The sequence below is a fragment of the Blastomyces gilchristii genome (assembly GCF_000003855.2).
Source record: "Blastomyces gilchristii SLH14081 genomic scaffold supercont1.13, whole genome shotgun sequence".
NCBI lineage: Eukaryota > Fungi > Ascomycota > Eurotiomycetes > Onygenales > Ajellomycetaceae > Blastomyces > Blastomyces gilchristii.
In genome coordinates this window covers 1,030,083-1,044,003 of record NW_003101670.1, presented here as the reverse complement: position 1 = coordinate 1,044,003, position 13,921 = coordinate 1,030,083, and the positions used below count along the sequence as shown (strand labels likewise).

The 13,921-nt window shown below is 36.8% G+C and overlaps 2 protein-coding genes across 3 annotated transcripts; one reads left to right on the top strand and one right to left on the bottom strand.

Moving 5' to 3' along the window:
• Positions 1-7,481: 7,481 nt before the first annotated feature.
• On the bottom strand, positions 7,482-13,639 carry BDBG_06343 (uncharacterized protein). Its single transcript, XM_031722571.1, has 2 exons — positions 8,907-13,639; positions 7,482-8,290 (listed from the first exon to the last, which is right to left on the bottom strand). Exon 1 carries the CDS (start codon positions 13,447-13,449, stop codon positions 11,071-11,073), a length of 2,379 nt encoding a protein of 792 aa, XP_031579369.1. The 5' UTR covers positions 13,450-13,639; the 3' UTR covers positions 7,482-8,290; positions 8,907-11,070.
• BDBG_17366 lies at positions 9,570-13,216 on the top strand. 2 transcript variants are annotated; one of them, XM_031725103.1, is made up of 3 exons: positions 9,570-10,237; positions 10,288-10,308; positions 10,410-13,216. In XM_031725103.1, the coding sequence occupies exons 1-3, from the start codon at positions 9,998-10,000 to the stop codon at positions 10,413-10,415; spliced, it is 267 nt and encodes an 88-aa protein (XP_031579370.1). In that variant the 5' UTR covers positions 9,570-9,997; the 3' UTR covers positions 10,416-13,216. The 2 variants fall into 2 exon arrangements, with proteins under 2 accessions (XP_031579370.1, XP_031579371.1); XM_031725102.1 differs by having other exon boundaries at positions 10,288-13,216.
• Positions 13,640-13,921: the final 282 nt, after the last annotated feature.

Here is a 13,921-nt window from a genome sequence, read left to right as displayed (position 1 = left end):
TGACAGGCATTTGATATGAGATATTTGAATGAAAAAAGCAGCTATTTGAAAAGCTTATTGTATGATTATTACATGATTATAACACTTTATAGAAGTGCAAGAGCTTCATAATCTGTGAGAGAGATTGAACATGATTGATTGTTGTTGTTATTTAACTAGTAGCTAGTGAAAGCTAAATATATGTGTGTGAGTCACATGAATTAGAGCTTGTGTAGTAGCTTCAACATTTATATAATTTACACTGAATTGATTATTAACTGATTTTCAATCAATTGTTAATTACTTAAATATACAGATTGAATTTATTTTATTACTATAATTAATTAACAATTAATTCAGAATCAATTCAAAATCAATTTAAAATTAATTTAATACTAAAATTATTCTTGAATTTAATAATAAAGTAAGTATTTATATAATTTATACTGAATTGATTATCAACTGATTTTCAATCAATTATTAATTACTTAAATATATAGATTAAATCTATTTTTATTACTATAATCAATTCAGAATCAATTTAGAATCAATTTAAAATCAATTTAAAATCAATTATTAAATATTTTTATCTTGATATATTTTAAAATTCTGTAAAATATCTCTTTATATTCTATATGAATTTATCTATTTATTTAATTGATTATAAATCAGCTATACATGCTTTGATTGATTGATGAGCTGAATGAATGAGACTATAAGTGAATTGAAAGATTGAAAGTCAATTACCAACTGATTATTACTGTATTGTGCGAGATCAGAGTCATGATTATATAACAAGGTCAAGTGGCGCACTTAGTAAGGTCAAGTTTTCTACTTTCTAAATTTACAATATTTCTCATTATTATCAGCTTACTACAACGCTCATCTAATACTCACTTATACTAGCTCTCTTGGCTCGCATATATATTTTACTATAAATAGCTCTATCTTTTGTATGAAATAGATTTATAAAATAGTGCACAGATAATATAACAACCAGATCTTGATACATATAAGATTTATATGTCTTTAACATATTCATCTGTGACACTCAATTCAACAGTTATAAGCCTGGTAAGCAGTATCTGAGAAGAAGTATGATACATCATGATCTCAATTCTCATTCAAATTTGACAATAATCATTTGAACAGAGAAGATTGATTCTCATTTATATACAGTTCAATCTACTCAACTGTCATACCTGATTTCTGATAAGCAGCATCTGAAGAGAAGCGTGATACACTGATTTCAATTCTCATTCAAATTTCACAACAATCATTCAAACTGAGACAATTGATTCTCATTTGTATACAGTCCGATCTACTCGACTGTTATACCTGATTCCCGGTAAGCAGCATCTGAAGAGAAGCGCGATACATTAATCTCAATTCTCATTCAAACTGATAACTATCATTTGAACTGAGATGATAGATTCTCACTTATATACATTTCAATATACTCAACTGTTATACACTCTGAATTCTGATTATATCTATCTGAAATACTCAACTGATATGACAGACAAGACAATGTCTAGTGCAACTGTACATCTTAGCATTTCTGAAGATTGAAAACTTTGATACAAGTATATGCTAGAATATGCAAAGAATAAGAAGATATCAGACTTCATCAATCTTGACAAATCTGATATCTTCTCTGAACTAGAAGAATCTCTGAAATCTGAGTATTCAGAAGAAGTCACTGCAGAGATCAAGATAGTATATAATATCAAGATCACTGTGTGAAAAATCAAATATATGAAATATGAGAAATTGAATGAAGGTATGATAAAGATATAAGATATTATATAAAGAACAGTGAATGTCACAGAGCTATAACATGTATACAGTGAGAATAATGATGTGAAGAAGATTATTCATTTATTAAGAGATTAACTCTCACTCATGACTGTGAATTATCAAGATAATGTGAGAACTCAATATCATGATCTCTGCAAAGTACTGAAAAACAGAGATATAAAGAAGTGATTAAATAACTGATCACTTATTGAAGATGATATCAAAGAGACAGATATAGCTGAATAGTTCAGCTTAAAGAAAGACTTCTTAAATGCAAATCTAGCTATTAATGCAGATTATATACATAATACAAGCATGAGCTAAGAATATCTGACATGATAAAGATGTCATATCTTTGATAGAGTTAGTTAAGAACTTTAAGAAATAGTATAGAGAAATGAGTATTCTTAAAGAAGATAAATCTATGAACTTTACTACTTTTAATGAAAGATCAGTGATATTCAGAAACTGTATCTGCAGAGCTTATCACTGATAAACTCAGTGCTACTATCTCAATTCATTAAAAAAGTCATCTGAATAAAAGAAAAACAGAGAGAAGAGAACTCAGATTGATCAAGCTCTTAAGAATTAAGAATTGAAGAGATGTATTGATTATGCAATATTTAGAGATTCATTTATAAATATGAATATAATAGATGTCAATGAAGCAGTTCTAGAAGAAATGATTCTGAAGCAATCAGTTTCTTAATCTATTAATCATTAATTCTTCAATCATTAATCTATTAATCATCAATCTATTAATCAGCAAATCTGAAAAATATTAATGAACTCTTCACATTCTTACTTCTACCTCTGAAACTTCTGAATCTTTGATACTGACGCGGAACAGCATATATGCAATAATTGAATATGTTTTCTATTCTTTACATCTGTGAATGAGAATGCAGAAGTCTATACAGATGATTTCAGCACTAAAGTTGAAGGTTATGAAACTGTTAGAATAATCATGATAAATGAAGCAGATAAGCAGTTCAATGTCAATCTCATCAACACAGCTTACATTCTGAATTTTCATACAAATATCATCACATGAAAACCATGTTTTCATATAGAAGACATCTATTATAATGAAAAGAACTTCAGATTGTGAAAACACACAGATAATACAATCTTTGCATGTGTTGAAGTATTTGAGAAGTTGCTAGTTACAGAATATAGTGAAATAGCTGTTTTCTCAACTATCTCAGAAAAATTCACTACTGAAGCTGATACAGCTATCACATCACACACATTTAACATCACTATATCTGAAAAAATGATATCTTCAAATTCTTCAACTTCTACAAATTCTTCTTCTAATCTGTTAAAACACACTTTAATAAATCATTCTTTCAACCTGTTAATATGTACAAAATCTTCTTAAGAACCTAAGATCTCTATAGCTACTCAGTTTACATGACATAAGAGATTAGAACATTCATTGAAAATCATCATTTAAAAGCTTGTAAATGATGCAACTGGCATTTAAATTATCAATCTAGAAGACACTGCAAATGAGCTTATCACTGAGCTTTACAAACTCTGTCATCTATCTAATACAAAAAATCAAATATCTAGATATTTTCATATTAGATCTCAAATACCATTCAAACACCTACATGCGGATATTACAAACGGCTGTACACAGTGCTATAATGATGAGTGTTATCTCATATATTTCATGTGTGATTATCTACATTTTCATATAGCTATAACAGCTATCTGAAAATCAGAAATCTGAAAAGCTCTTAGATAAGCTATTAATTGAATTAAACATTAATTCAACTATACTATAAAGATTATTTGTATTGACAATGATACTGCAATTAAGAAAGCAGATGAATTCATAAATTAAGTGAATAATGAAGATCTAGAGATGAAGTATTCTTCAGAGTATATTCATGAGCAAAATGATGCAGCAGAGTGAGTAGAAGTAATATTAATAACAAAGACAAGAACTCTACAGATAGAATTTCTTCTATTATAATTACTTTTCTCTGAGATTGCACTTACTGTCATCTATCTAGTGAATTGAACCTCTACTAGAATTCTAGATTGAAAGTCATCTCTACAAGTATTGAAAGAATTTCTATGAATTAAATCTCACTTCTATGCTTATCTTCAAATCTACAGATATCACATCTATGCAAAGATACTGAATGAAGTTCTTAATAGAAACCGCTCTCAAAAGCTAGATTCTCAAGCATATATTAAATATCTAGTTAAATATGATTCTACAAACATCTATTGAATTTGAATTCCACACTTAGAACAGGTGATAAGAGTAAGAGATGTGATATTTGATGAGAATAGAAAATTCAACTCAGAAGATCTCTACATTAAAAGATAACTAAGAGATTGAGTATCTAAGAAGGTGAAGCTTCTATATATGAAAGTTTGAGAATCATCAATGACTTCTATCAATCAATTGAAAGAGATTATAGATACAGATATTGATGTTTTTCATCCTGAAGAAAATGCTCAAAGCTCTGAAAAAATAGAGAAGAAAAATAATGTTTCAATTCTTTCTATATCAGATTCAATGCCAGAGTCAACAGATTCTGATGTTGATATTAATACTCATTCAGCTGTGATAGATAATTGAATATAAAACATTGCATCTAGAGCTCATGATATCAGTGCTGACTTTGATAAAGTAAATATCATTGATGACTGCAGAATATGAAAACACAGAGCTGCTCATCTTGTAACAGTTGAAAATGTCAAAGACAATTCTTATCAAATGATCAATGAAGCATTCTCTCATTCAAATTCACATACAGACTTCAATAAGTTTTAAAATTTATTTTCTAATACTGTTTTCACAGTTATTAACAATACAGCTATATTAACAGTATTCATACTAACTTTAAGAATTCATAGATCTCAACTGTCAGATTCACTGAATCACTGAGCAGATATTGAAAAACACTCACATTGTGAAGAATTTGAGAATGCTGTTAAGTGAGAATGAAATAGTATATCTCTGCAGAATACATATGAAATTACTAGTAGATTATAGAGAGATGTCTCAATTATTTCTCTATAATAAGTATTTATCTACAAATTTGATGATGAAGATTTTCTTTTGAAATACAAAGCTTGTATCTATGTATATAAAGATCTTCAATCAATTACAGATCTCATTATAAAAGCTTACACACTAGCTGTCAGAGATCTCTGAATCTTGTTAACTTTAACAGCAGTATTTAATCTAGATGCAGAATAGTTAGATGAAATCAATATCTTCATTAATAGTGATATTGATGAGCTAGTATATATGAAACTATCTAATAAATGATAAAAGTTGAAGAAGATGTAAAATTTGAAGTGTATAAATCATGTATTAAAACTTCTATAAGTACTATATAAATTACACAGATCACTTCTTCTCTGATTAAATGAACTATTTTCAATATTGAGAATATTAGACTTTATCTCTATATCAGAGAATTGATATCTCTTCTCTAATAATTAATTAATCATCTTCTTTTATATAAATGATATTATCATTCTATCACAATGAGAAGATTTGAAAGAAAGAGATTAACTAATCAAAGATCTTAAAAACATCTATAAGATCTGATAGATGAGAGATTTGAAATGATTTCTTAATATGTGAATAATATATAATCATCTCAACTTAAAGCTCTGACTATATTAGAATATTTATATTGATAAGATAGTTAATATATATCATCTTATACACATCTGTAAGATATATATCTTACTAACTGATACTCTGTTAGAGTCTTTTAATAAGGCAGTTATATTTATAAAAATTCATTATTATCAATAATATATTGACTTCTGTATCTACTCAGCAGTGATAACTCACTCTGATATTATATATGCAGTGAGTAAACTAGCTATATTTATAATGAATTCATTGAAACATTACTTATCAGAGATGAATAGAATGATATCTTATTTACATAATATAAAGAATCTTGCTATTCAATATAATGATAACATTGACAGATCTCTACAACTTGATCTCAAACCTGATATTATTGAAGCTATTAGTGATGTCTCTTTCACAGATAATTCAGATTACTGCTCTATATAAGAATAGACTGACTGTGTGACCGTGTCTGAGACCAGGACCAGATTTTTTGATAGTCTCATTATCAATTCAACTGATCTCATTACACAGTTTTAACATTAGATAGTAGTCTCATACTGTCTCAGTGAGACTTACTGTCTACTCTTGTCACATTTTCCAAATGAGATCATGATTTCCACTTCTCAATTTAAATTATTTTTATTGCTTTAAATGACTTTAAATCTCATTTGAGTGTTATCAAAAAGTGTTACTTTTTAAAAAATTAAAAATAGTCTAAAAAAAACCTTAAAATGTCTAAAAATAGTAACTTTATGTCAAGAATGAGACTAAATGAAACCAAATGAGACCACTTTCTTATTTTTTTCAAGTCATGGTTTCATTTTAAGATCTGATATATAGTCACTTTACATGTTTTTTTGATAGTCAGTCCCAGCGGGATTCACGCCAAGAAATGTATGGGACCAGATCAAATGAAATCAAATGTGAAATTCATGGTTCCGGCGGCCAGTCTATATAAGAATATATCTTCAAACTATTCAGTGAGACTGTTGATTGAAAATCAAATAGATAGATAATTATAACTATATCTATTACAGAAGCTGAGCTTGTAGCTATCTTACAAGCTGATAAGAAGTCTATCTAATAAAATAGATTCTTTCAATATATTTAATTTGAATCTAATCACAAGATCTGTATTCAATGTGATAACTGTCAAACTGTTGATATTCTTATGAAGAAAGATTCCTCTATAATCACAGAGCTCTGTCATATTGATATATATGAAAGCTGGCTCTGAGAATGTATTCAATTCAGTGATATTACAGTTGATTGAGTGTCTACAGCTCAGATGCCAGTGAATGGCCTCACTAAGGCTCTGCTATGCCAGAAACATACAGAATTCATCAAGATGCTAGGCCTAGTTGATATATCAGATATCATCAAGGTGTAAGCAGAATGATGATATAAATAATCTATCTTAATATAATCTCTACAGATTCATCTACACTCTTTTTGTTGCAGCTTCATTTACACTTTCATTTACACTTTCATTTACATGTTACATTCACTGAAGGGGGTGTGTCAGGAAAAAGAGATTATACACTACTGAACACCACCAACATTGTATTACTATAATATTTCTCATCATCATCAGCTTACTACAACACTCATCTAATACTTGCTTATGCTAGCTCTCTTGGCTCGCACATATATTTTACTATAAATAGCTCTATCTTTTGTATGAAATAGATATATAAGATAGTGCATGGATAATATAACAAGCAGATCTTGATACACATAAGATTCATATGTCTCCAACATATTCATCCGTGACACCCAATCCGACAGCCTGTCACGGGCCTATTTGTCCGACGCTGCGTGTATCTTGCGTTCTTTGGAAAGGTTTCCCAACCTGCTGCAAGCGGGCTGGAGGAGTCTGTCACGGGCGATATTCTAGATATCCCGCCATCATCAGCCGAAGAGAGTGCTCCCATGAGTGAAAATTGTCGGGTAAGCAGCAGGATTCAGATACGGTGGATGAGAGCGGCCGCGAGGCAAAGTGTTGGAAGCGCGCGAGCCAAGATATACAAGCAAAGAAACTAGAGCACCGAGAACAGCGCCAGAGAAGAAAAGAGAGGCGGGAAAAGCAAGATGGAGACCTAGGAATACCACTTAGGACAATATTTTTTTATAGCTCTTCCTCTTCCTCCGCTAGTTGATTCTCGAGTCTTGGGTCCTCGCACGCCCTAGATTTCAGCCGTTTTCGAATGTCCAACACCTGAGACGCAGACGCCACCATGTTCTCATCGACGTTCAACTCCCCGCCAATTGCCATGAAGACGGTGTTCGTGCCATCTTCGATCGCCGCATCCAAGCACTGTGTTTTTTTAATCAAGTTGTTATGCATATACAGATCCGCATATATCCGGTAGTTATCTAAGACAGCAATTTTGTGAAATATAGTGATTCAAGAAAGTCGACTTGAAACCAATTGCTTCATGTATCTGCAAATCTCTCGAGTTAGGCTACTTGGGTTTCTTCATGTCTTGAAATCTGATATCTATCGGTATTCTCTCAAGTCACCCAAAAGCATGGCTTTCGGAAAAATGCATGGCGTATGGGATTGTCCCAAGGAACCCTACTAGCATGCTTTGATCTTATTTCCCCAGGACATCGGTTATCAGAAATTATAGTAGTTTGTTTGGCTGAGATGTTCATTGTTTTATACAAGTCTCAAGCTGGAAGGAATCAAACAGGATAATTAGGGTAGAGCCGCATATCCCTGGGGCATTTCTGGGATATAGAGCACACATATCGGATAAACCCATTGCGAGCAATACCTGGGGCATTGCTAATTTGTAGAGCGCACATAGATAAATGAAATCATGCGTGCAATCCCTGGGACATTTCCGGGATGTATATCAAATGAAGTTATGCGTGCCATTCCTGAGAAAAGTAGGTTAGTCATGCTGATTTTTTCATCTAAAGTGTGAAAAGCGTATATCCTCGGGGGGTTTGAGTCCTTGGGGATTGCCATAGAGCGAGAAAGTATAACACTAATCCGGGGGGCATGCTGTTGGCTCAGGGAATGTTGCACTTTTTGCAGAGTAATCATCTTTCTTGGGGCATTCTATTCACTCAGGACACGCCACATGTTTTGCGCGACAATTAGTTTTCCTGGGGCATCACCATCCTCGGGGGAGTTCTATCCTGAGGAATACCCCGTATATCAACCGAAATGTGTGAATCTCAGGACAAAACTCCACCTTGGGACAAATTTTGACCCAGGGCATACTGTCCCTCAAGGATTAAAATTTCCCAGGGAATGTGCAGATGACCATGCTTTTGTTCTGAAAGCCATGTATTTAAGTCTTTGCCTCGGGAAATTCAATTTACCAGGCATAGCCATATGTTTCGAAGAAAATATCCAGTGCCCCAGGGATCATCACAGAATTTTTTCGGGGTTGTCTTGACCAGGGATGGCTATGCATTCCAACAAACGGTCACATATCTGGACCCTGTTCAAAGAAAGGTTGAGATACGTGAACTGGCCAGGACTTACCATGTATGAATCCCATGGCAGAAGGAATCGGTTCCGGCCCAGGGATAACCACACTATGTTTCCTTTTTTGCGGGATCTTGTACGATGGTCACTTGGTTTCTCAAAACGTTGAGGCTCTTCTGTGCGGCCGTGATGTTGGCCGTAATCAAAGTTTCGAGAACGTTGGCACATCGAAGCTTCTACAAGAGCCGACGGACTCAAATGGGCTTATCGGTCTTCTATCCGAGTCAGGATTTCTTCCGGGAAATCTGTGTCATTAGCCATCGCTTGCTGTTGCACTTCTGCATTTTGGCTGGATGTTAGGGAAAGAAGTGAAGAAATTCCTGTTTTTTGACACTCATTCAGAATCGATGGCCATATTTATGCGTGGCCTCCATCTTGTCTGATCGCTCATCTGGTTATCCTCCACCAAAGGGATCATCATCCTCCCCACTAATGAACCGCGCATTTTACCTGTCGTCATCGATCACTCGCCTCAGGGGCGATTGGTGGATTCACTATAGTACCAACCCTAACTAGTTCAACGTGAACCTGTTAGAGCTGTATTTCTCAGATCTGGACCCTACGACGGTCTTCCGGCGTTAAACAATGCAACAACAAGAAGTTAGGACTGCATTCCATGTGATGTTATTATGGCGAGATTGCTAATAACCAGCAATGTCTCTTGATTTCTGAACATTGTGCCATAAGACTCATAGTGCCTGTGGACATCTTGTGGGTAGACAGCTCCACACTGGGCACCGATCTCCCTCTTCAACCCAAGTTTTTCTATGACGCTGCATGCTTCCGAGAAACTGGATTAAACTTTGGCTATGGACCCCAAAATAGACTACCTGAAAATCAACGGCCCCACCAGTCGACCATCAGGGTGATTATCACCCTTGAAATCGGGGCCTGTGCTTTATTAGAGTTAGCGCTCATACACTGCGGGTCAGGCCACACATTTCACGGGGCCACGCATTTTGATCCTTGTCGGTATTAAATTTAGATCGAAATGTATGAAGTCTATCTTTGAGACCAGCTCTTTTCTCTAACTATAAAAGGACACATTCTCTCCTGCTATCAAGTTATGCCAGCCTACAACCTCATCCATGAAAACAGACATGTCACCATCGGATCCCGAGAAGTCTTCAAGTCAATGGACAGAGAGAGACAGCCTTGTCCAAGCGCGAAATCGAACAAAGAGAACATTAATAAATAAAGCGTATGAATACTTTCAAAAATGCAAGGCCGACGTTTATCTCTACATCCACTATGAAAACAAGTATTTTATTGCAGAATTCTTCAGGGATTCTAATACTACCAGCTTTCAACTCTTGAATGAGTCGCTGGTATGTCAGAATTTAATCCCATATATTTATTGTCTTGCTAAGTTAAATAGAAGAAAGTTTACCCACCCCCGGTACGAACAACATCCGAAAACCTTCCAAAAATAGTCAAAGATAGGAATAGAGTCCAAAAAAATAAGCGAGGGGAGAACTGATAGGTATATATTGTGAGCAGCTTTAATTCCAGCCAATCAATGAGGGCAACAGTTGAAAGTTTAAATTATCCAATCATATACACTGAATTCCTCATCGTTCCTAAAAGCGCTTTTTCTACTTTTCTATAGAGCACCCTCTAAAAATAACTCTGGCCATATGGTCCCTTAGGCCCTGTGGCCCTTTATGCCATGGGGCCTCCCATAATTAAGCAGACGTACCCCTTTGCTTCTTATTGGAAGGAGTGGTTATGACGCTGGGTATCTGATTCAACGGCAGTGGAAGGAGTTGGCTCTGGAGTCGACTGACATGTTTGGAGGACGGCTTCTTGTGTACTTCCAGTACATCTATCGTCTAAAATTTGATAAAACCTCTTCTTTTTCCTCTCTTCATTTTTAGTAGGACTAATACATATTGGTTCTGGGAAGAAGACATAAATGTTGGCATAGGTCCCTATTCATTTCAGACCATTAGTTATGGGACATATCCAGTCCCATATCCGTACAAAATACAGACCCAAGAATACAGGTCAGATTAGGGCACATGGTATCCAGCCTGGATCGGTTGAGCTGTGCCGACAGGCCTGGCTTCATGGAAAGATGACCCTCAATGCGCCAAGTCTATATCACATGGTTCGCCTTGGAGGGGTAACAATGGCATCATAGGAAAGAAGTCAAAGTTCGTTAGGAAGCAGCTGGTTGTGTATTTGGGAGACAACGAGAGAAAATAGCAGCATCATCTCGCTTTCTCTTCTTTGAAACTCTCTTGCTCAAGAGACGCTTTTGGGATGAGATTCTTGCTCGGTCGAAATCTATAATCATCGCGCCTTTATTCTCCGCATTCCAAAATATATTACCGTCGTGCGCGTCACAATGTCGAATCCCAAGACCATGAATATCCAGTAGAGCCTCTCGAATGCTTTGAGATATACCCAGACCTTCATGTAACCTAATGGGCCTCCCTGCATGACTGAGAAAGAGTAGATAACCAATTCTTGCAATACCGTCGTAATATAGCGGACGGCTGGATATATCCACACTTCCCAGACAAACAGGAACACGTTTACCCTGAATAGATCGCAGGCTTCGATATACCTTTTCTTCATGCAGGGAATATCCAAACTCAACAGGGGTTCCTTTCGCCACAAAGCTATAACCGTGCATGAAGTGAGTAAACGAGAACAGAGCGGCGGAAAGTCCGTGCTTGTGCATTGATTCGCAACCGAAAGGGCCATCATCTTTTCTCAGAATCTGCGCGCGAGCTGACTCCAGCAACTCTTGCTGATTAATAGCATGCCGCTTACCACCTCCATGACTTGCCACATTCGGACATTTTTTATCGAGAAGACCGCCTCTTATCAAGCCCAGGAGACACTTCTGTGTGCAGTATTTCTGTCCACTTGATTGTGTATTGCTGCCCCCTTGGCCTGGTTTCGGGGGAGGCATGACGACCATGATATTTGAGGGGCGGCCCGTAAGTCGCGTGCTTGGACTGTCGGGATCGTATCCGCCATTCCCACTGCTGTCATCGTCGCTGGTCTCCCAGTTTGTTGACGTTTCGGCGGGACGACATGAAGAGCTGGCGGCTAGACCCTTCAGTCGTGTCTTGACTGGTGAGATGCGTATATATTCATTTCTGCTCCATCGATTCTGCTTGTAATCGGACAGCTTCTCGCTGCTTTTTTCTAGATCTGATTCAAGAATATCGTCATGTGGAGTCTCCCATTGCTTGAGCATCGCCTCCGCACGGTTGCGCCAGCTCTGGTCGTGGGGGGCCGTCCTCAATGCCCGAAGAGTGAAAGCCAGCACCTGTCCTATTGCGGTCAGGTGTAGCCTATTATCGCAGTTAGAACCGCTGACCCAGCCGGTGGTTTCTCCAACATCATCATTTGGAACTGAAAGATAATAGTAGACGGTGGTGGGATCGTCAGGATCCACATGGAGAAATATAAACGCTTCTCCAGTGCATAGATAGCAGTTCTCAAGACCAGCTCGGATCATATATGAAAATGGCTGAGATATACACGCAGCAACTCTCCAGCGAGCTACCTTCATGGGATCACCCTCCTCGACATTCTCGATCACTTCACCAACATCCATATCCACAAGCCCTGCCTCAATAATGCCCTTAGTGAGCTTGTGTGGTGCCTTGTATTCGATGATATAAGCCGGTATTTCTTCGTCCGAGCCGGTGTTGTAAACACAGAACTGGTCGGCACGGGGGTGAGATGATCTTGATCGTACGGTTGGAGTTTCTTGGGGGGTATCCATATCGAGCTTCTTATGCCGCTTGCGCGCCGGTGACTGCTGAGAAGAGCTAATGCCTGACTCGGTATATTTGTTTTCAGGGCTTAAAGTATTTCCATGGTTTTCAAATTGTATCTGTCCCTTGAGATTGAATAGGTTCCGGAGGTCTTGGTTGGAGTGTAGCTGTCGAATAATGCTAGACACACGATCTTCAACGGTATATCGCTGATAGTAGTGGAGATCCAGCTCAGAGCCCAGTGATCTCACCTGCAGCTCATGACTTGATTCTTTCAGCGTGTGCAAGGATGTGAAATGTCCTTCCGAAACAAAGTCGGTGGCAAAAAGATCCTCCCAGACACGCGACTGTTCCTTGGGAAATGTGGTCCATTCTCGGATTTTATCTGGACGCAGTTTGGATTCGGCATTTTCAGGATTCCCCTGAGTTCCGGTCCTGTGGTTTATACGTGAGGATAGGCCCACAGATAAATAAGTGTGGCATGCATCTAAAAATTGAGGAAGGGAAGTTGGCAGCAACTGTTTTTCTGTTTGTTGCTTTTTCTCTTCTGCCTGTCGCTGTCTTCCTTCTGCTTGTCGTTTCTCTTCTTCTGCTTGTCGTTTCTCTTCTTCTGCTTGTCGTTTCTCTTCTTCTGCCTGTCGCTGTCTTCCTTCTGCTTGTCGTTTCTCTTCTTCTGCTTGTCGTTTCTCTTCTTCTGCCTGTCGCTGTTTTTCTTCCGCCTGTCGCTTTTCTTGCCTCGCTTCTTCCAAGAGCTGGCGAAGCTCATGCTCCTGGAGCCTCCCGGAATCCTGATGGGCCATAACCAGAGGCTGAATTATCAATGATTTTCTCGCAAGTTGGGTATTGTTGATGAATTCTAGTGTTAGGACATATCAGCGTTAAGTTGATACTCGTGGGAAGTCAACAATAAATAAGTAGGAATCCAACCGCCTGAATCGTCACGTGATTATAGATGATCTTGGAGGAGAACGTTGTTATGTTGTAATCTTATCTACGCGAGTTACACTAAATGGATAGGTTGGGGTGGCACGTGACTAGGGTAGGTGTAGTAATCACCAACACCCCCCCTTGCTACGCTGTGGCCTATAAGCCGCCACCCGGGGCCTCTCCCATCCTCAAATCTTTCAAAAACACAATAATAATTAATTACATGAATCGGACCCTGATTTCCTCATTAGGAAAGGCGTCTGTACAGTAATAACTGTAAAAATCAAGAAATACATGCAAAATTCATTGATTCACTGCATCATCATTACCATTTAATCATTCCTT